This window comes from Parus major, chromosome 2, assembly GCF_001522545.3.
Source record: "Parus major isolate Abel chromosome 2, Parus_major1.1, whole genome shotgun sequence".
Lineage (NCBI taxonomy): Eukaryota > Metazoa > Chordata > Aves > Passeriformes > Paridae > Parus > Parus major.
The window spans coordinates 106,025,632-106,046,724 of record NC_031769.1 but is presented as its reverse complement, the minus strand read 5'-3'; the positions used below and the strand labels follow the sequence as shown (position 1 = coordinate 106,046,724).

Here is a 21,093-nt window from a genome sequence, read left to right as displayed (position 1 = left end):
AGATGAGCAGGCAGATGCTGCATCCCTCACAGAGGCAGTGGGAGCTGTTGACTGCTCTGTGCTGGGCTGTTCACTGGGGCTGGGAAGGGCTGACTGAGTGGCTGCCTCTTTCAGGGAGGAGATGTAGGCTCTGAATGGAGCCCCAGAGTATTTAGGTATGCTAGCTGCAAAGTAGCTGGCATGCCAAACCTCTTGGAGCAGGGATGAAGTGGTCCAAGATATTTGGATCAATGCTTCTCACTTAAATGAGTGAAGTATGGTGGGGAAATAGTCTGTCATCTCTGCCCTTTGCAAAAGGTGAAACTCCCTTTGTGTGTGCTTGCTTTCCTATGAAGCACAAGTAAATTCACATTGTCTTTGCTACCTGAGGTTTGATAGAGGCACGAGAAGAAAAGCGACCTATTTTCCAGTTTTAAAGGAAAGTAAATGAAACTGTCCTCAGGGCAGCAGAAGCAAAGACTTTTGTATCAAGCTGTAGTGTTGTGGGCAGGGCTGCCAGGCTGCTAAAGGCTCTTTAGACCTGGAAGCCTTTCCCAGGGACTGCTCATCTTTTAATAGCGTTTCCTTTTTTTTTTTTTTTTTTTCCTCTTGTCGACAATTACTGCAGTTGTTCCCTGTTCAGACCAAGGAATTACTTGACCTCTCTTGCAAGTGAAAATAAAGAAGTTTGAGGGAAGGTGACTGAAGCACTGCATTCTGTACCTCATGAAATATTTTGAACTGGTCATGTCCAGCTCAGGCTGGGGAGTTACACTTTCGTTTGGTCACTCCTAACTCAGTTTCACTGCTAATTTGAGTAGATGCTGGTGCAGAACAGACAAGCCCTTGGTGGAGCAAATGGCCTGAAATGCTGGCTGTCCAGTCTGCCCCTATCATAGGACATCCTCAGCGGCATTGTGGCAAGTCAGTTACTTTTGGTTCAATGTCCTCCTGTGTCTAAACACTGTGTCCTCCAGCATGGTTAGGGGATGTTTTTGCCTTCTGCATCCTGGGGTGAACACCCTGTGATTACAGTGTCAGTTGGGCAGTGGTGTGCTGTGTGCTAATTGAGAGCAGCTTTCAAATCTGGTTTTGCTTGTAAATTAAATGGAGGCTTTTGCTGATTGAGAATTGGATCAGTACCTCTAAAGGCTGTAGAAATTCTCCTTCCATCGTGAAAGCCAAAGTGTTTGTGCTTGGGGGTAGTGAATCTGGGCTGGACCCCCAAGTTTGGTTTGGGGTTTTTTATGATACAGTGGGTTTGGATGCATTCCAAAGATCCTGATTGTGTTAGGAGCTTCCTTCAGTCAGATTCTGTGCTGGCCATGTTTGTCACTTGCTTGACCCAAGCACAGCAAGTGTGCACATCAGCCACCTCCAGCAGAAGGCTTGTGCTTGACCCAAGGTAGAAATGGGTAGGCAGCACAGAAGAACAGGGATGTAATAAATTACAACATTTGGGCTGACCTCAGCACTACTCACCCAAACAAGCAAGGGGCTGAGCTAATCTTTCATAAAGAGTGCAAACTTATAAAATATTTTGAGGGAGGTATTAAACTTTTGTTTGCAGTTTCGAGGCTTAGGGAGGTTTTCAGAGAATTTTATAAGCACTTCAGAAGATACATCCTGTCTCTGTAAACTTTGCCAGGTTTTTGGACTCGTCTTTACTACTGTACTGGTGTAAGCACAGGTCCTCATTTGACTTCTGTTATTATCCATTAATTCTTTTTCTCCACTTAAAAACTTTTCTTAAGGTCTCAGTGACAAGTCTGATGGAAGTGTGGTTAGAGCTGTTCTATTTAAGCTAGTTGTGTGCTATAGACTTGGCTCCTGGGCTCTGGAATTATCAAGGTGCCTCCAAGCTCTTGTCCAAGGGTGGTTTTTAACTGTCCTGTGTCTCCAGATAGGCAGCTTTCTCCACTCCACCCAGCACAAACAAATACCTCACTTCCTTCAGCCCCTTGCCTTGCATTTGGTTCTCTGCACCTGTGTCATTTATTCTAGGTCCTGGTCATCTCTGAAATCCCAGCAAGGCTCATTTTACCAAGGAAATGCCACCTCATCTCCCCAGCGCTTGCAGCACCTACCGTGTGTATGTGCTCAGCAGTGCCAGCACCTCAAGGAGGACAAGGCTGTAAGCAGCCAGCATTTGGGATGTGCTGCAAGGGACCCCCGTCTTGAGGGGCCAGATCAGCGCTCCACTCCAGGGCCGGTGACTCTGGGACAAGGAGAATGTACCACTTAAATTTGTCCCATCAGGTAAGTGCTCCTGTCACCACTGCTGTAGCCACTCTGCTGCGACCAGAGGTGCATCTATCACCTTTGTAGGCTTGATCTGCATTTGGACTATTTCAGGGTACAGAGAGGACAGCCTAATACTGTTCCTGAAACCTTCAGGAAAGAGTTTTGGCCAAGGTTTTTGTTTTGTGATGAACTATACCCTACACCCTGGCTATGAGGGACCCTTCTGTTCCCTCTCTCAGGTGGTCTTCTGACACCCACCTTTCTAAAATGCATTTCTGCCTGTGTTTCTGTAAATAATACAAGCATGGCCCTTTGGGGTGAGGAGTGAGCAGCTGCTTGGCACAGTAGATCTTCTGCAGTTGGGTGGCTCAGCATATCCAGAAAACCTTCCTGGTTCTCAAGCTCTCCATTGTATTTGACAGTCTTGCATAGGATAATTTGACCTTCTGTCGTATGTTGACAGAGATTCAGGATTTGAAATGGAGCTTTAGAGGTTTAGAATAATAAATCTAGTACTACTATTGAGTTTCAGTGGACCTCGTGTCTTAGCTTACTGTGGCATTGAATTGCAGCTGATTGTGTTTTGGGCCCATTTCTCGTGTGACACTCGAACACAATTGTTCTGGAGTTTTGCCTTATAAACATAATTCCTAATGTTCAGAGTCAGCAATCCTAAACCTTGCAGCTGTGAGAGAAAGGGCAGCTGGATTATATTGATGAAAGGCAAAACATGACAGTGCAATCAGCATATTTTTGCAGGGGAAAACAATGGGCTATTTCTTTGTTTTGCAGACCCAGTGGCAGCAGTAGAGCCCAACCATGTCCTCAGGGAGCTACCGACCATTGATGTCAGGGTGAAGAAGCAGAAGAAAAGGATGTGCTTACATGTAAAGACTTTTTGACAAAGATCTGAGCAATTTCTTTGTGCTTCTGGGCTCTTCAGAGTGAAGGTGAAGAGAAAGCACCATGATGGCATGCACACCTTGAGATTAAAATGCTGTTTGCATGCTCTGTGTGGTGCACATGGTCATCTTTGACCACCTTGCAGGGCTCTGTCTGAGGGCCCAGCACAGTTTGGTATTATCTGTGGATGCTGAGTACCGAAGCCACAGCCAGAGAGTTTGGTGTGAGGACATCACCAGCCCACAGAGGTACTCAGGGTGGGATTTTCCCCTTCCAGCAGGATAAATTCCTGGGTTTCTTGGACACGTAGCCCTGTGTATCTGCCTGCTTGCTACACCTTCCAGAAGTGCTGTTTGTACTATACTGATATTGTTTATGTTGAATAAATGCTTTCTCTAGCCTCTTTGTTGTGGCAACTCTTTTTGCTGAATTCAAAAAAGTTGGGGGCTACTTGTTTAAGCATTGTGGTGAGACATGATCATGATTATTTTTTTAATCTTTAATGAAATGTTTGTTTTGAAAAAGTGCATCTTCAAAATGGGGACACTTGTGCAGGAGCCAAATCCAAGAGCAGTCATAATGTTCCTGGTTTGGATGAAGTTCTTGAGCTGCACTTTCCCCCATCCCACAAGCACCCCAGAGCATCAGTTTGCTGTTTATTTCAGAGTCCAGGCACACAGATGTCCCTGACACTTGAGTGATTTCTGCTCTTACTGGAGGAAAAGGGATTTGACACCAGCTTCTGAAGTTTGTTTGCTGTTTGGCTTCACTCCCCATACAGTGGGAAGGATACATGTGTTCAGACTCTTCTGCTGGAGGTGGCTGATGTGGATGTGTTGACTGCTGTTTCCAGTTGTTCCTGGGCACTGAGCTTTTGTGAGGAGAAGCACTGCCTCATGTTGTGAAAAAAGGATAATGAACACAGACTGATTTGACACTTTAGAATAAACTACTGGATGATTTTTCATTCTAATGTCTAGAAGAGATAAGACAAGCTTTCCCTGATGTCCCCCATAAAAACCCAGGGGAGTTAGAAATTTGAGTTTCTCAGCAATAATAATTGCTAGGGCTTTGACAGGGAGTATGTATGCTGCTGAGTAGCATATACACTTCTGCTTGAGCTGGGCTGGCTTACAGGGAAGACATTGGCTAAAATAATTCCAGCCAGCAGTGTCTTGACCTGCAAACTAAAAGGATCCTCAGAGTCCAGTGAGTCAAGCAGACAGTTTGTAGTTGAATGCCGGTCCTTCTGTGCCTGAGCTTGGGCTGTCTTGTAGTGGCATGGTTTTTGTCAAGGTTTGTGTCTCAAGAAGGGAACCACGATGACTTTACTCAAAACCACAGAGTGTAAATAACACTTAGGACACCAGTGCCAATATTTTGAGGGAAGGAGTAAGCCTCCCATCTCTTTGATTTTTGTACACTTAGCACATTGTAATGACTCATATCCTTCAGATATCTCCTATTCCTTCCACTTGCTACCAGAACATTGACATGGTTCCTAAGTTGTTGTCATTTGGTAGACCAGTTGCATGAGTGCACGTCTCAGCCCTGCAGCTGCTGTGGTCTTTTTCAACCCAGGTGTAAAGGCTTATTCTTTAACAATGTGTTTGAGTGGAGCTGGGGAGAACATGGTATAGAAAAAAAGGCTGGGAGAGAAAGGAAAGCTCTTCTTCATGATCTTTGCCCCCCTTTGGTAAGGAAGACTTCTAAATTATAGGGATTTTTGTAAATCCCAGGAGGAGTAGTTAAGGCAGAGCTGCTTTTGCTTTTGTTGAGCTTACAGGAGGGCTTGCCTAGAGCAGAAAATGTGAAGTAGATTCAGATATACTCCAAAGACCTGTGCCTATGAGCTGCTTGTTGTGGAAAGACTCCTTCAAATATCAGCAAGGAAGGAGGAGCCCCAAACTACTCTAAGAGCAGTGCTTTTGTGTGCTGAACTAAAACTGAAAAGTTTTAGACAACCTAAATGCCTTTAGCCTGCCTAGCACACAGCTTTTGGCACTTTTGATTGCATAGTCTCAGTCATACACTTATTCTGAGTGAAAGTAGGAATCAAATTTTATGAAAAGTTGTTGGGGTGGGTGGAATCATCTGGATATTAATAATGATAAATGTTTAATTTATTTATTTATTGAAATACCCTGAAGTATTTTGGGTACATGGAACTGTCATAAAACTGTCTTTTCTGTTCTTATTTAATTTTTTTTGTAGGATAAATAATAAAATGTTGGAGAAGGAAAGCTATGAAGGGTCAGACTGTTGACAGGTCAGGAGCATCAGTGCCCATCCAGCCAGTGCAGGTGGTGGCCACGCTTTGTGCCCCATTCATGAACAAAGCTGATGCTTTCCCAAGGCAGACAGCAACCTCTGTGATCTCCCATGTGGGAACAACCCTATGTGGCTGAGCTCTGAACCCATTCCTGGGTTCATGTCTCACCTGCCTGACACCAGGAAAGGCTTCTGAAGAGCTTTTTGATTCTTTTTGTTGTCAGCTGTTCCAGATAGTTTGCTGGAGCCCATTGAGTTTAGCTTCTCTGACTCCCTTCTCTCCACCTGTAATTCTTGCTAAGGAATTGTATTTGTAATCACATTAGGTGGTAGAAGCTTAACTTACCAGCAGTGCCTTGTTTTAACTACTTTTTACCAGAGCTTGTTCACTTCCATGTTTGCAATAATCCAACACAAGCCATGAATTTCTCCAGAGACTGTTTGCCCCCGCATTATCCTTTCCATACCTGAACAATACAGTGATTTAACTGATGCAATTATATAACTGATCTGTTAAATTCTGTACCCATTGGATGGTGATCTTCTGTGCTCTGACAGTGCTATTGAGTTGTGCCACATTAAAAAAAATGGTATTTTTTTAAAGCACCTGCTTTTCTGAATCCCATTTCTGCTTTAGTTTCTCTGGGGCAACTGCAGTAGAAATACAATTTCCTAATTTCAAAATGTTTCCAAAATGGTACTGAACTGTTTTTATACAGGGAAATGTGTTTTATGGGCTAAGACTGGAGCAAGGCTAGCATTACTGTGCTTAATATCAGCCATTGAAAAGAAGAACTTTGTTTCATGAGACACAATAAATACAGATAACTTGAAGAGGAAATGTTGGAAAGGAGGAGGGTGAGATAAAAGAGCAAAAGGTTTTACTATAAAGCATTTTTATTTCTTGCGAGTTTTAGTAGGTAAACTGTGTAAACAGCAGCTTCATTATGACTTGGGTTTGGAAACTGGTTCCCTTTTCTTAGGTTTTGTGGGTTCTTTTGCCTTTTAAAATGCCCATGGTCCTCCAACCTATCTCCCATCCTGGCAGTGATGTTTATACTACACATTCTTCTGCTGTTTTGTGCAGCCAGTGCTGTCACAGCTACACTGAATGAGGTTCCACCCTAACTACAATATTAACCCTGCAAATCTGTTCATTTTCTCTCGAAGCAGCCCCAGGCAGGGTATACAGGAGAATGTGTCCAATTGAAAAACTATGACAGACTTGGTGCTGCTGCACTGTGCTAAATTGCAAGAGAGCTATGTTTTCTCTGCCAGAGTGGATCCTGTGAAGGGACATGCTGGTGTCCATCTCATACAAGTTACAGAATTTGGTTTTCATTTTAGTCTCAACTTTCATTGATAATTTTATTGATAATTTCATTGATATGAATTTATTGAAAATTTCATTGATAATTTTATCTTTCTTTCTGCTGTTTGTCTGCTTTTAAGCACTGAAATGTGTTCCTCAGACCTGCTGCCTTCCTCCTGCTAATCGTCCAACTCATGCTCCCCCCACCCCCAGTTTGTATCAGTCCTTTCACCTTTGTAGTCGCTGTTTTTAATTTTTTCTTCATTATTTTACTAAATACCACTCTGCAGATCAGTAGCATCTTGGGTGGTGGTTGTACCACATAGCATTTGTAGCAGACATTAGTTTTGCATAGCGTGTGTACCTTATTTTGTCTGGACTTGTCTTCTTTGTGCTGCAGGCACCTCCTCCAGCAATTGTAGTGATTAAGCTTGGTATTTCTGCAGATTTATATTAACTTCTGCTTATAAAGAAAGAGAAGAAACCCAACCCTTCCTTCCCCCCTCCACTCCCCAACATCTAAACTAGATGTTTTTCTTCATTCCCTTAGTTTTTATCAGTTAGACCTAAGCTAGCTTTTGTGTATGAAAGAAAATTAGTTAAGTACCTTGTGGTTTATAGATGCCTTTTGTTACATACTACTCGGATTTATTGTGCAACGTTGGCCCGTAAATCATTTCATCCAGACGATTACCTGGCTCACGTTGCCTTTATGGTTTGAGTCTTTTTAAGAGGCATGAAGAATGGAGAAGTGCTGTTTTTGGCGGCGGCGGTGGCGGGCTTTGCTAGCCCCAGTGTCCCGTAACTCTCTCGGATGGCCGCGCTCCGCTTTGCTGGGGTTTGCCGCCTGCCTCTGAGGAGATGTTTACAAGGAATCCATTACTTTGTGCAGCTGAAAGACAGTGTTGAAAGAACAAAGGGAGTTTCGTGATGAAGCGTATCTGACTTCTCGCTGCTTTGCTTACCTTTTAAATGTAAAACTCAGTCATTTGCAAGGGCTTTTAGTTCTCAGGGCATCCCTATAAGATTCCACCCCGTGCGGAGCTGTCCTTCAGTCGAAAGCGGGGTTGTCTCAGAACCGCTCTCGGACGCATTTCTATTTTAATCCCCAACTTTGCCTGCCGCCTGCCTTCCTGGCTCCAGCTCATCGCCCTGCCCTGCCCTGCCCTGCCCTGCCCTGCCCTGCCCCACCCGCAGCGCGCAGGCGGCCGGGCTCCCTCTGCCACCAAGTGTTGGCTCCATCCGCAAAGCGCCGCTCCCGCTCCCGCTCCGCGCTCGCCGGCCCCGGGAAGCCGCTCGGACCCGCAGCCTACCCGCGGCACACGGGGGCAGCTGTCGCCATACGTATAACTTTTAAATGGAAAATGTCTTTCTCAAAGGCTGTCGATGTCCAGTGGTCCGCAGTCCATGAGCAGTTGACTAGTCCAGGTGTTTCTGCTTCTGTTCCTGTGCTATGTGAATTGGGAATTCGAGAGAAGAGTGTGCAGGATGGAGGAGTTGAGGGTTTGTATTTCTGTTCTGGTGGTACGGCAGTGACGGAGGGTTTGGGAAGGAATGGAAACTCTTCCTGGGGTCGTCTTAATTAAGGAAAATATTGTTCTCAGTCTTTCTGTCTGTATCTCTTTCTGTCAGTGCTTCATCAGTTCTTAAAAATGAGAATGACCCTTTTTGTTGGTATGGATTGACTGTCGCGAGTAGTATTCAGGAAAAACTTGTTTTATTGAACGTGATTTCTTCTTTGTGGATTTTATCAGTGTGCTTTGCCCCACTCATTTAAAACATAGCCGTTTCAAACCCTTAGAGCTGGGTTCATTTTTAAAACTGCCGAATACTTGTCTGTGCTTTACTAAGATGAAAGTCATAATCAGAGACTGTGAGACAGTCCTATTGATTCAAGACTGGGGGTTTCTGTAAAGTTTTAAAGAGGATCATTAACCCAGGTCTATCTTTTCACAGGACAGTCGGCCCAATATGTCAAGACCTCTGATCACTAGATCCCCTGCATCTCCATTGAACAATCAAGGCATCCCCACTCCAGCACAGCTCACAAAATCCAACGCACCAGTTCACATTGATGTGGGTGGGCACATGTATACCAGCAGCTTGGCCACGCTTACAAAATATCCTGATTCCAGGTAACTTTAAAAAGCTTCTTCTGCATGTCTTTGGCAAACTCCTTTTCTTCCTTTTCGTGCTTGGACGTCCTGGGGCTGTCTCACAATGATGAATTTAGCTCCTTTTGTTTCAAAATTAAATTAGCTTTCTTTGTTAGTAGGCAGTTAGAGACTTACTTTTCCTTCTCTGCTCCACTGTGTTTCTGACAAATGGCACTTCTGCAAATCCTGATGTGTGTGTACTAAAACAAAGCAGCTAGTAAAGAGCACTTACTTTCTTCTGCCTAGGATTCTGGGTTTATGCCAGGGCACCCATGCTGTGGTTTGTTACATTCAAAAACTGTAGTGATACTGCATTTAAGCCCAAAGGTGGGGGTGTTGGAGTATTTGTTTTGTTTCTTTTGGAACAGTAACCACTCTCTTGTACTGTCAACATGCCATCTCGGATATGTCACTTGAGGCAAAGACAAGGTTGAATGAAATAAACTATAGGACAGTATTAACTGAATACTTTTTACAGAATCCTAGGACTTTTCAAATAATTAGGCTCTTAACTCTCACATACCTTTTGAATGAAGTATTTGTGACTCTGGTAGCTCACTGGTACTAAGCAGTCAGAAAACTGCTGCATGTGTGAGCAAATGGTGCCTGTAGAGTAGATAAAACAAGAGTGCATCTCTAAGAAATCAAGTGTTTAACAGTGTGTGTGGGCATTACCTGGTGGTGCTGGCAGGCAAAGTGTAGTACTGTAACTCTAAGGGTTGGTTATGAGCCAGCAGGAATTCATTGTGTCCACTGTATAAATCTATATATCTTGCCCTTCACTGCCCAGTCCTGCTCTAGAGGAAAGGCAGTGTTCCCATTGTGTTCTCTCCAGAAGGGGGAGATTTTCAGTTCCTTGATCCCACAGCTCTGACCTGCCTTTTCAAAGGGCACAAAGCACACACACTTCATGGGATGTGACTTGGTTCAAAGCCTGGGTTTCACCTGATACTACTGCCTCTGCATCATCAGCTCAAAGTGTTAGGTGGACTGAAACAGTGCTCCTGACAGGCCTGGAGGAAGAGAACTGTACACACAGCAAGGCACGTGGGCTTTCTTATGACAGCCTCCTCAAGGAAGGCCCAGCAGAGGGGAGCAAAAGAAGCCATGCCAAAGCCTGGATCTGCCAGGAGAGACTGAAGTAATGTCTGGGAAAACTTGAACAGTTCTTCGAAAACCAAATCTGTTCTTTTGGGGGTTTGCTTAGAAGCTGCTTGTGCTCAGCTCCTAGTAGTTGTGATTACTTAGTGGGTTTTTTAGGTTGGAGCACTGATGGTGTCTGACACTGTTGTGTATGCAGAATGAGAAGCTGCTGCTTCTATTTTCATGTCAAATTCACAGAGAGAGTATATTACTTGAAGTGGAGAAACACTAAAATGTCATTCAAAAATGTGTATGGTGGCAGCGTGTTTAAGCTTAATGTATTCTGCACTCAATTTAGCCATTGTAGCACTTGAAAGTGAGAGCTATGCCTGTAGTATCAAAGCCAGTTTAATAAATTAAACATTTTAAAACCTCTTCAAACATAATTTAAAGAAAACCCAAACTCTGAGTTACAGTCATTCTGTTTCAAGTCATTCTGACATGTGTTTGTGTTTCAGTTCTGACAGTGTCTTTTGAACCTCTTGATGAGTGAATATTTCCAGCGTAGCTGTTAGAACCTGGAATTCCCAGCCACTTCCAGAACCTGAGAGACTTTTTTTTTAACATATAGCAGCTTCAAAAGAACAATTATTAAACTCATTTGGATGTCAAGACAATGGCATGAAGCAATAGGACAGTAATCATGATATAGTTGTTTGGGTTTTGTCTGAGATTTTGCCATCGGGTTTTTTTCCAGTGGAGGGTTGGGATGTATATATGTGTGTATGTATGTATCTATGCATATTTGTATAGAGCAAGTGCTAGGTAAAAATTATCCAGTAACATTTGGACATTAATACAAATTGTTTCTTGGAACCTGACCTGGTCAGTTTATATCTAGGTAGACTCTTACTTTGTTACTCAACTTTAGCACAGGGTTTTTGTCAACATTGCTTATATGTTTCCTTTTCTGCCAATATCACATGTGTGAATGTTATCAAAACTAAGGATGGTCTCATAGATATTTTTGGGCTAGTTGAAACCTCCTGAGACTTACTGTTATATGAAGTATTGTCTATGAAAAATAACTTCTTGATTATCTTGCCTGAAAGAGCAGTGCTCCAGGGATGAGTCAAGGCATCGGTTGCAGGCTCCAGCACATAACAGGTTGAGACACGAAAGTCATTAGGTTTCTGACTCGTATTACATGTAGTCTAAGGGCCAGAAGCCTAAAATGAACCTTTCATCTGTGGGCCAGGTACCAGAGTCATCTTTCTTTGTGAGATTGAAAGGGTGATATTCAAACCAGCAGCTTTGGAGTCACTCTGACTTGCTGGTGTGAGGGAGACCTGTTCTGATAGAGTAGTCTCTGCTTTGGAGAAAGTGTACTCTTCCTTCTCCTTTTGGGGTCAACAGCATCTCACCTTGTACTTCACTGTTTTCTTCTTCCTGGACAGCAGAGTATGAATTGGAAAGAGTACTTTAAAGAAGAGTTTCTTAAATGATATCAGGTAAAGACTTGTAGCTTGAAGGGATCATTTTCCATAATTCTTCTGTTAGGTTCTCCAACCTGGTTTGTGCCTTGACATGTAAAATGCCTGCTGACAGGTATCTGTTAATTCCTCCAAAGAAACTTTGGTGTGACTGTAAAGGTGTCTTGCTACTGTTGCTGGATCCCTGCTCTTTGCTTTGGAAAGACCATTGTGGATTTCCCTCAAATGCTCTTGTGCTCAAAGAAGCCAAAGAATCAGTGTTTTGGGCAAAAGCTGACTCAGTGAAGCAATCTGACAGACAAGCAGCTTATCTAATAGATGGTTTGAATTGAATAATCCTAGAACTATAAATTCTGGAGCTAAAATTATACTTTAAAAAGCCCTCAAAATTAATTTTAAGATCTAGTAGCATAAAATTTTTAAGAGTCTAGTTATAATCCAGACTAGGGAGAATCTGTTGTTTTCACAAGGAAAATCCCCTATGAATACTTCAGCTTATCAACAGGCTTCAGGTTCTTCTAAGAAACCAGTGAGACCATGCCTCAAACATGGTCTCATGAAGCCCAATAGTACAGTTTGCCAGACTTAGGCTTCAGCAAGAGGCAGTTTGAATCAGCCTGTCTACCAAGAAGACCTAATGTAAGATCCCTCTGATGAAATAAATAGCAATTTTCTTTTAAAGTCTGGGGAGGGATCAGATACTTTCAGTGCATTCACCCCTGCACAAATTGTACAAACAGATTGTTTACTTGAAGTTACCAAATCTTCAGGTTGGTATCTGGCAACAGAGACCTACCTGTTAAAGGCTTGGTTGTACAAATTTATTTTTTTAATTGCTTGGTTTTTGCAAATGAAGATTTCTTTTAAAAAAAATGTTTTCTTTCCACTGCCCAGGGGAAAAAAAATTATTCCAGCAAAGGTGGATCCAAGATGAGGGTCTGCTAAAGGAGCCTTCCTCCCTGAGAGCTCAGGCACATTCAGTGCCATTGTTCTCCATGGTCACCAGAAATTCTGAGGAGGACAGGTTGAGGTGTTAGGATTTATGATTGTGAGGAGAGGAAGCACTGGCTGGTTTGGTCTGATACTTCACCCAAGCAGCCTACTCTCTTTCCAGTGCATCATCATCTTGCAGTAGATTGAACCCTTTGCTTGGAGTCAGCATTCCTACATCTCTCAACCTTAATACTGTCTGCACACCATCTACCAAAAGTTATTGTGTACCAGGCTAAGACAACCCCAACTGAATTTCAGAACTAAATGGGAAGATGTTTAACTTTGATCATACAAGCATCAGCTGTCTGATATCTCTGATATCAGCAATATCAGCAATGCTGTCTATCTCATATGTTCAAAGCATCTGAACTTCTAATTAGTTCTGTTCAAGTCATCTGGTACAAATATTTGCATAACACCGTGGCATTGGATTGCCACATTCTATATTCCCACCACAAAATGGGAAAAATGCACTTAAAACCTTGTATATAGCTTTGTAGAACCTTTTGGAGTATCTGTTTGTGTTGCTACATCTCCCATCTCGAGTTACTCCCTGCATATGAAGGTGGATTCTTCTTATACAGTATTTCACAATCCTTCCAAATTTCTGCCCAGGGCTATTTCAGGTTTTCATATGAACCAATCCATTCGTGTCCCAGTTTTCTTACCCAATCTTCACTCTCAGCCCTCAGGGAAATTAAATTTCACACACTTGGATCCAGTTAGGACACTGGCATTTTTTATTTTTTTTTATTATTTTTTTTATTGGTAAGGGTTTCTTTTGCATCAAGAGCACGGAATTACTTAGGAGAATGCCCAGACTGTCCTTGGCCTTTTTTGACAGTTTGAAAGAAAGACTTATCCTTCACAAGTTGTGTAGGTAGACTGCCAAGGACGTGCTGTGAATTAGGCAGCACTGCTTGCCTGTTTCAGAGCTCTGGCAGTTTCTGTTATCAGTCCCCAGGTCCAAAACAAACTGACATGGCCCTTAGTTCAAACTTCTGCAAATTGCAGCACCATGCTGGAGACTTCTGTCTTGGTAGGAGACCTGCTGAGGTAAGGGTGGTCTGCACTTTGCATAGGCCTCCCTCTGTAACACCTCCCTGAAAGCAGCCCTGACACAACTTTCCTACTCTACTTGGAAAGTACCTCTCAAACTGCTCTAAGTTATGCTAAACTTGAAGGAATACAAAATTTTCTAATTAATGAGCTTTTGGTGATTTGGGTTCTTTAAGGAAATATTGAGAGAGTGGGTGTTACTGCATCATTCTTTCTACCCTCCTTATTTGGATTCATCTTCCTGAGAGGTACATCTCTATCTGTATCTTTCTAGAACAGCAACATCAAGAGCAAGCTTCTGTGAAAGTTTTCAGTATTGCTATAACCAGCTTTGTCTGCTGTATTAGCATGAATGGTCCAGGTCACAGCTTTTTAATATTTTGTAACATTCCTGGCAGGAGGGAAATAGGCAGAAGAAGTTGGCAGAGGGTCGGTACAATCTTTGTCTTACCTATCCTGTCTTACTCATCTCGTTATTCACCTTTTGTATTTCATCATTTGATTGCTGCATGGTCTTGTGGCAAGGAAAGGTGAGGGCTTGGGATAGGGAAATACATTGACTCTCACTGACCTGTTCTGTGACCCAAGATAACAGATTTAACTCTGGGCTTCATTTGCTTCCTACCAAGGTTAACAAAAAAGCAATTTGTAGAGTGCTTTGGGATGATGATTGAAAGTGTAAAAGATTACTATCTCCAAGCATAAATATTTATAGATCCAGTAACTGAGATAGAGGTTGATGATGTTGGTATCATCAGTAATATGTATTAATAAAAAATTAACTGTTCATTCACAAGGACCAGACTCAGCACAGTCAGGCAGTACAGTTGTGTTGGTTAGTGTAACCACATATACAGACTTGGAAAGAGAATAGAAAAATAACTGTGAATAATGCTATACTTTATGCCTATTTAAAGAAATTCAGAGAATTTGCACAACTGATATTTTAAAGAGAACTCTTGCAACACACATCTGTCAATAAAGAGCTCTGAGGGGTATTTTCTGGTCCTGGCTGAACCAAGATTAATTGTAGCTCTAGGTATGTGTATTGAATTTAGGGTATATATTGACCTCATTTTGCCTCAATTAATGATCATCACAGGTCAGTCATCACTGTTGCCTCAGTAGAAGTAAATATTTTTCAAATTGTAGTCCTGTAATATGTCTAACTTGCAAGGTCAGCAAGTTGCTGCTGTTGCTTGTGGCTGGTGACTGGTGAAAGAAATAGCAGCATCAGATTAGCAGGTTCTCACATCATGTGGCCAGTAACTGGTGGTGAGTCATCCCTGAAAGGGGCCACAAAATTGATGTCTGTCTTCCTGTTCTAAACGTCAGTAAAAGTGAGCTCACGTGTATTTACTTGGAGGGTAAAAAGCATTGTCCTGTACTTGTTCAATGCTTCTGCACTCAATTGTGTAAAATGACTGTAAAATCAAGACAGTGGATTTTTGGAGAGCTCTTTGCACATGTGCAGAGCCAGAGAAGGTAGATGTGCAGACTTGATGCTACAGGGGTTCATGCTGAGCTTGTCTCTGGCTGCCTGACTATGACAGTGTATAAGGACATATGTTCAGAGGAAGAAGTGCCTACATTCAGGAGTGTTAGAAAGCTAAAGGCTTCAGCTCCTCATTTCTGAGGCTAGTAATTCTCAGAAGTAACAGTCGTTTTTCTTGAGAGGAAAGAAGAAAATCCATAGCCAGATCATCAGTGTAGAGATTCCTTTGCCAGTTGGCTCATGCGGGTTTTTAGGGGTTGGATCAAGCTGTAAAGTCCAGCAGAGGGAAGGTTGTCAATAACTAGTTTAAGGGTCTGTGCTTTGAGAAATCATTTGATTGCAAAGGCTGCTTGAAATCCTTGGTAGATGGAAATTTAAAATTTGGAGGGAACCTTACAATTTTTGTATTTTTCTGCCCAACAGCATGGTTTAGTAAGCTAGACTGAAGGCACCCAAGAAGTATTTTTCTCTCTGCCTGACCAATACCTGGGAAGATAAAACAATATTCTGAGTCTCTGGGTCTTGCTGACCTAATAAGAATCCCATTAGAAACTGAGGTGGTGCTGAAGTATTCTGCTTATTGGTCACTTCTGATAGGGCCCAGGTTTGAACCATAGTTGTGAGGTTCAGTGGTTTGTTTTGCTTTTTGCTGTACCTACAGAGGTTCCTGACGGCAAGGAGTATGTTAGCACAAGGTTCTCATTCTGCTCCCACATAAACTGTTTGTACTTCGTTGGTCTTTCATAAATTGCAATGTAGTTGCTAAGCAAATTGGCATCTTGTACATACATAATTGCAGAAGCAAACATTTGGCTTCCAGTTTTGCCGTCAACACCCGGCCACCTCTTGGGTGTGTTTGAAGCTTTAGGATACAGATTCCAACTTCTGGCTTACTTCTTTCTGGTGATGATCAACCTTCTGGCTGGGTTTCATGTATACAAGTATGACTGTCATTTGGGGATGTATTTGCAGAGGTTGCATAGGAAATGGTGAAAACTGCTCAGGATTCAGTGGTTATCTGCAGTCATTTTAATGCAAAAAAGGCACAAATGCTGTGTTGGCAAGGGAATGTCACCAATTCCTGTTATGTGAACTTTTCCTCTAACTTAACCAGTCTGCAGTTTATTCAAATATCATAACCAGACAAGTGTCATCTGGCAGTCTTTGTTCTCCTTTTGTCTTTTGTTCTCATCCTTTTTTTTTGCCTTTGTCTGCACCATACAAGATGTTGATGTCTCTTTGACTCTTGCCTTTCAGTATCTTTTTTTTCTCTGTCCCTGTTCTGCTCTGAACAATGACCCTACTTCTGTCAGCTAAAGTCCCTCATTGCTTTGTCTTCATTTCTTTGTTGTACACACTTTTCTATCTCCGTTGGAAGGAGTCAGAGCTCACAGAGGTCAAAAGTGATCTTTACCTGACCAGATCAAAGCACATTGCTTGCTTGCTTGCTCTTTTCCCCCCACACATGTATGGTTTTCTGGCTCTTGTTAATAGTGAGCTGTCTTAGAGTAGGTAAGCAGCCAGCATATTTTATAGATATCTTAGATCATGCTTTTGCTTTTAGTGACATCAGTTCAGGGATACTCTGAGACTCATTCACATTGATCTCTTTCAGTGAGTCTTTAAATCAGTAATTGAATAAATTGTTTCTAGCCCTGCTGTGTACATTAGCTTGGATCTGTGAGACTCTTCCAGCACAGTTGTCTCTGCAGCTCATGTGGGCACTTTTCTAGGCACTTTCAAGGCACTTTCTGTCTGCTTCAGACAAACAACGGGCTTCTGCAACCGTTTGAAAGCGTTTAAGCTGGGCTTGTAGCTTCTACTTGTGGATTGCTTTGTAGGAAGATGCCTTTAGGAAAGCAGTGGGCTCACAGTCACTTTCCTATCCAGTCCCTCCACTGTGCAGCACCGTGTGCATTGACACTTGGGTAGCTCAGGTGCTCAAAGCAATATAGCGCGATGCTCCACCTGGACTCGTTTTTCCTGCTTCCAGCAAACTCAGCTGTGCCACGTCTGGTACCCAAGCTAATTACTGGAGACCTATCTTTCCTATTTCTTCACACTGCTGCGTTTTGCAGAACAGGCATTCGGTGAAGGACAGCAACACTAGCAATACAGCTTCTGTGAATCAAAAACTTTCCGTTTGCAAAGGATTAAAAGAGGTAAAGAGGGGGAGTAATAGAAAGATGCAAGGGTTTTGTTCAGAATATGAGATTGTTGTGCAAAGCAGTGTTAAATGCAATGGGGTACGCTTCAGCAGTTCAGCAATTTATAGATAAATTCTACCTTCTAGACTGCAATGGGGTTTTTATGATAAAATGTGAGAAGCTTGTCAATCAAATGGTAGACATAATTGTTCTTCAAGTGACCTATTAATATGCCATTCCTTTTAATTAAAAATTGTATTTACATTCTCGTTCAGGCCATATTTGAACTGTAAAAACTCTTTCCATATGAGGCGTGTTGCAGGTGAAAGGCTGTCACAAGCTGTGTGACACGGGTAAAACAGGAGTGATTGAAGTGCCAGTGCAGCAACATGTGGCTTGCCTTCGGCTCCCTGCTGACACAGAGGGAGATGGAGGGATAAGCAGCATCTCCCAGAACCACACCCAAACCCTTTGCATTCCTTGCCTAAGAAATTGCTTGTAGGTGCTTATGGTGGCATAGAAAGTTATAGTATACAGCATTTGCCATAAGTGTGTCACTGCAGAGCAAATGATGGATTATGTCCTTCCACACCCCAAAAGTTGTTCTTTGTTCTGTAATTAAAAAATAAATGTTGCAATATTGAATTGGAAATATTTTGTGCCGTACAATGAATTTGTTTTGTTAGGTTGCCTGGTTGTAATTGCAGCAATGTCGCTGCAGTAAACCCGTGTCATGGGGTAATGGTTTCCTGCCGCTACACCAGTGCCAAGCACTGAATTGCTTAGCAGCTCTATTGCTGTTTATCTCCGTCAGCCCCTGTGATTATTTTGCTTCTGTGAAACTTTTTTTCCTATTTTGTTCCTTGCATACTATAAATTATAGTTCTGCTCGAGTGCTAACCATAAATCCCAAACAGTGGGAAGCGCTGCTGTGCCAGAGAGTGGCTCAGCTGGGAGCTGGTTTTAGGTTCGCCCAAACTTGTCGGTGATACGAGGGAAGAAGGCGCTCCAAACCGTGATGGGTCTGCTGGGCCCCTTCTACCCATCTGAAAATTGATCCTTCTTAAACAGTTTAGAGGGCCCTCGGGGTCTTGCAGCTTACATAAAAAATGAAAGCCCTTCCTGTCTTAGAGCAGTGCAAGCAGTCAATACAAAAGAGAAAAATGATCTTTTAAGTGTATCCCATTGAATCCATTATCTCGAGGGCCCGTGCTTGATGCTTCATCAAAACATCATCGTCTCGGTGATACATGGGGGAGAGGGCGAGGGGGCATTCGGGGGATTTCAGAGAAAATGCAGCAGTATCCTCAGTGCCACAGGACAGGCTAAATATGATACAAGCCAGAAAATGAGAGCTGCAGAAAAACTGATACAGTCCTCCTTACAAAATACTGAATTTTGCATGTTTGAAACAAGCAAATCTTTCAGGAAAAGTGTTGATAATTTTTTTTTTTTTTTTTTTTTTTTTTTTTTTTTTTTTTTTTTTTTTTTGTGGTATGAAAGTCCTGTTGGGCAGCTTGTACAGTAATTTCTTTGCTTTCAATGAGAATGTAAATTTGTAATTTTTTTTCATTACAATGATAAAGAAAGTAAAGGAGCAAATAAAAATCAGTGTTTGTATCATCAATACATTATACCCTTGCTATGGGAGCTAGTGATAGGATTGAACTGCTCTATCTTTATCTGAATTGGTGTTGAATTTCTGGTTCTTGTGAGCAAGTGTCAGGATTGTTAGTTTTTAAATGCTGAAGTTTTAAAAATCTTTTGCATGCCTGTACTAATGATTCATATGTTTTTCTTAGACTAGCATGAAAGGAAAATCATTGATTTTTTGTTGTTCTGAGTTTGAAGTATTTACAATGGCACAGTGGAGTTTTCTACCAGATTACAGGGATAGGAGCTGATATTTTGCTATCAGTATTTTCTTACTGGAAATAGTAAGAATGTTCTCTTTTGGTAGATTATAAGCAGTAAAACTGAAGAACTGGGATTTGTTTTCAATAACCAGTAGCATCAGTAATTCAGAAATACTATAGGAAAAAAAATATGTATTTTTGGAAGACAGAACAGCAAAGCAGCACTATTTCTGAATGTAACTGAGCTGTCAAACGCACATCCTTTGGGGTGTCCTCCATTTCCTTTGGTAAAGGCCTAGTTTAAATAAACTGAGCAGTAGGCAGTGGGTGTGTGCCTTTGCACAACATACACCCAGGTGCTTTGTTGGCCAGGGTGATCCCAAAGGCAGAGCGCTGTCAACATTCCTAATTGGTTATTACCCAATAACACACACCCTCCAGTGTCTTGGGACTACAAAACACTTTTTACCTAGTCTTCCTACATGAATAATGAAGCACTTCAAATATTCATCCAATTATAGTCAGCCTCTCTCTTGGCTAAGGATTGCCAAATGCAATTGGACATACTTCTGACATAGAATTTCAGGCTATATCTATGTTGGAAGGGTTTAGTCATAATTCTTGACTTCTGGGGAGAGATTAGATAACACCATGATGGTAATTTCTCCAGCCTCAAAAGCTATTGTTTATTCACTTTTGCTGTGAAATTCTAGTTTACTAGCGGTATAATGTGGGAGTTTTAGGAATGTTTTTTTCATTTTATACTTGGAGCTTGTCACATGAAACTGCTCATGTTTGTTTGAAACAATGAGATGTTTTGCTTTTTCTCCAAGTGCTGTGGCTACAGCTGCACGTGCCATAAAGCAGGTGAAAAGCAGTTAATGTGTACTTTTCAAATATGTATGCTATGTTTATATTCATCTTATATTTTTTCTGTCTTGCTGTCCAGCACGATTGACTCCTGTTGTGCTAGTGGCTTTTAAATATTTTTCTCATGCCTTGCTAACATTTTCAGAAACAATGAAATTGTTATCCTTTGCAGAATATTAAGGTTTAAATTTGCTTTACTAGCTTCTCCTGTGTATAAGCTCCCCTGAGTGATAATCTTCCCTCTGGCCTTTCAAAACCTGAGGAAGGTGGTGTTTGATACCCCTGCTCACAGCGGCTTCTGGCTCTGCTGCAGTAATGCCATAGGGAACCACACTGGCTCCTTTGTGCTGCCACAGACAAAAGCCAATGTCCATCCTTGTGGTGCAAAGGAGATGCCTGAGTAGGGAACTGGTGGCAAATGTTGTTCTAGGGAGATACAAGCTGGCAAAACAGTGGCAGGTAGAATACCTGCCTGCTTATTTCCCCTTTGGAAGACCTTATGGGAAAGGGAATGGAGAAAAACTGCTGGTTTTCTGTAGCTAAAGTGTATTTGGAGGCTCCACTTTTCATCAGACATTCTCATTTTCCCAGTTTCTAATATTGCTGTCTCATAAAGCTGGGCCTTGGGCCATGCCTCTCATACTGGCCTTCCCTTGCTTAGTAGCTAACCTTGATAAACTCATCAGCAGAGTTACAATTTTACTTTCCCACTTCCACTTTGGATTAATGAGTAGCTCTCCAAAACTGAATGGATGCTGCTCTCCAGACCACAGAGGTCTGATTTTAGGTGAGCATTTAATTCCCCTCTTGGGAAGTAGAAATAAAAGCCCTAATCAGGTATGTTTCATGCTTCTCTCTTGGGTAGGCTCAACAAAATGAAGGATGAGAAAGATGCTATTGGAAGTTGCTGCTGTCTGCTATCATTACAAGGCATAAAGCACTGGCTTGAAAATAGAAACAGCTGGTGTGGGTACAACTTTCAATTGTGTTTAGCTTCCACGTGGGTCAGTTTATTTTTTCCTATTAAAATGCAAAGTAGCTCAATCAGAGGTATAAGTCCTTCTTCCTTTTGTTTATTAATGCAATTCTGGAAACACGATAAACATGAATGGCCCTGGGAGTGATGAGGAACATATAACAGGTTTGGTACCATGTAGAAAATGTAAAGCTGGCAGTGTAGTTCTTATTCAGAGAAGAAAAATGAGTGATGTTGTTCTGCAAACCCGAACCTG

At 42.1% G+C, this 21,093-nt stretch overlaps 1 protein-coding gene across 7 annotated transcripts in view; it reads left to right on the top strand.

Moving 5' to 3' along the window:
- Nucleotides 1-21,093, top strand: part of KCTD1 (potassium channel tetramerization domain containing 1) — a 67,643-nt gene that overhangs the window by 26,126 nt on the left and 20,424 nt on the right. For 5 of the 7 annotated variants that reach the window (XM_019005729.2, XM_033512241.1, XM_033512239.1 and 2 more), the window contains one exon: nt 8,666-8,844. In XM_019005729.2, coding sequence (XP_018861274.1) covers nt 8,666-8,844 — 179 coding nt within the window. Of the gene's footprint in view, nt 1-2,266; nt 3,174-8,011; nt 8,213-8,665; nt 8,845-21,093 lie in introns of those variants that run through there. The other 2 variants (XM_019005732.2, XM_019005730.2) reach the window with 2 other exon arrangements.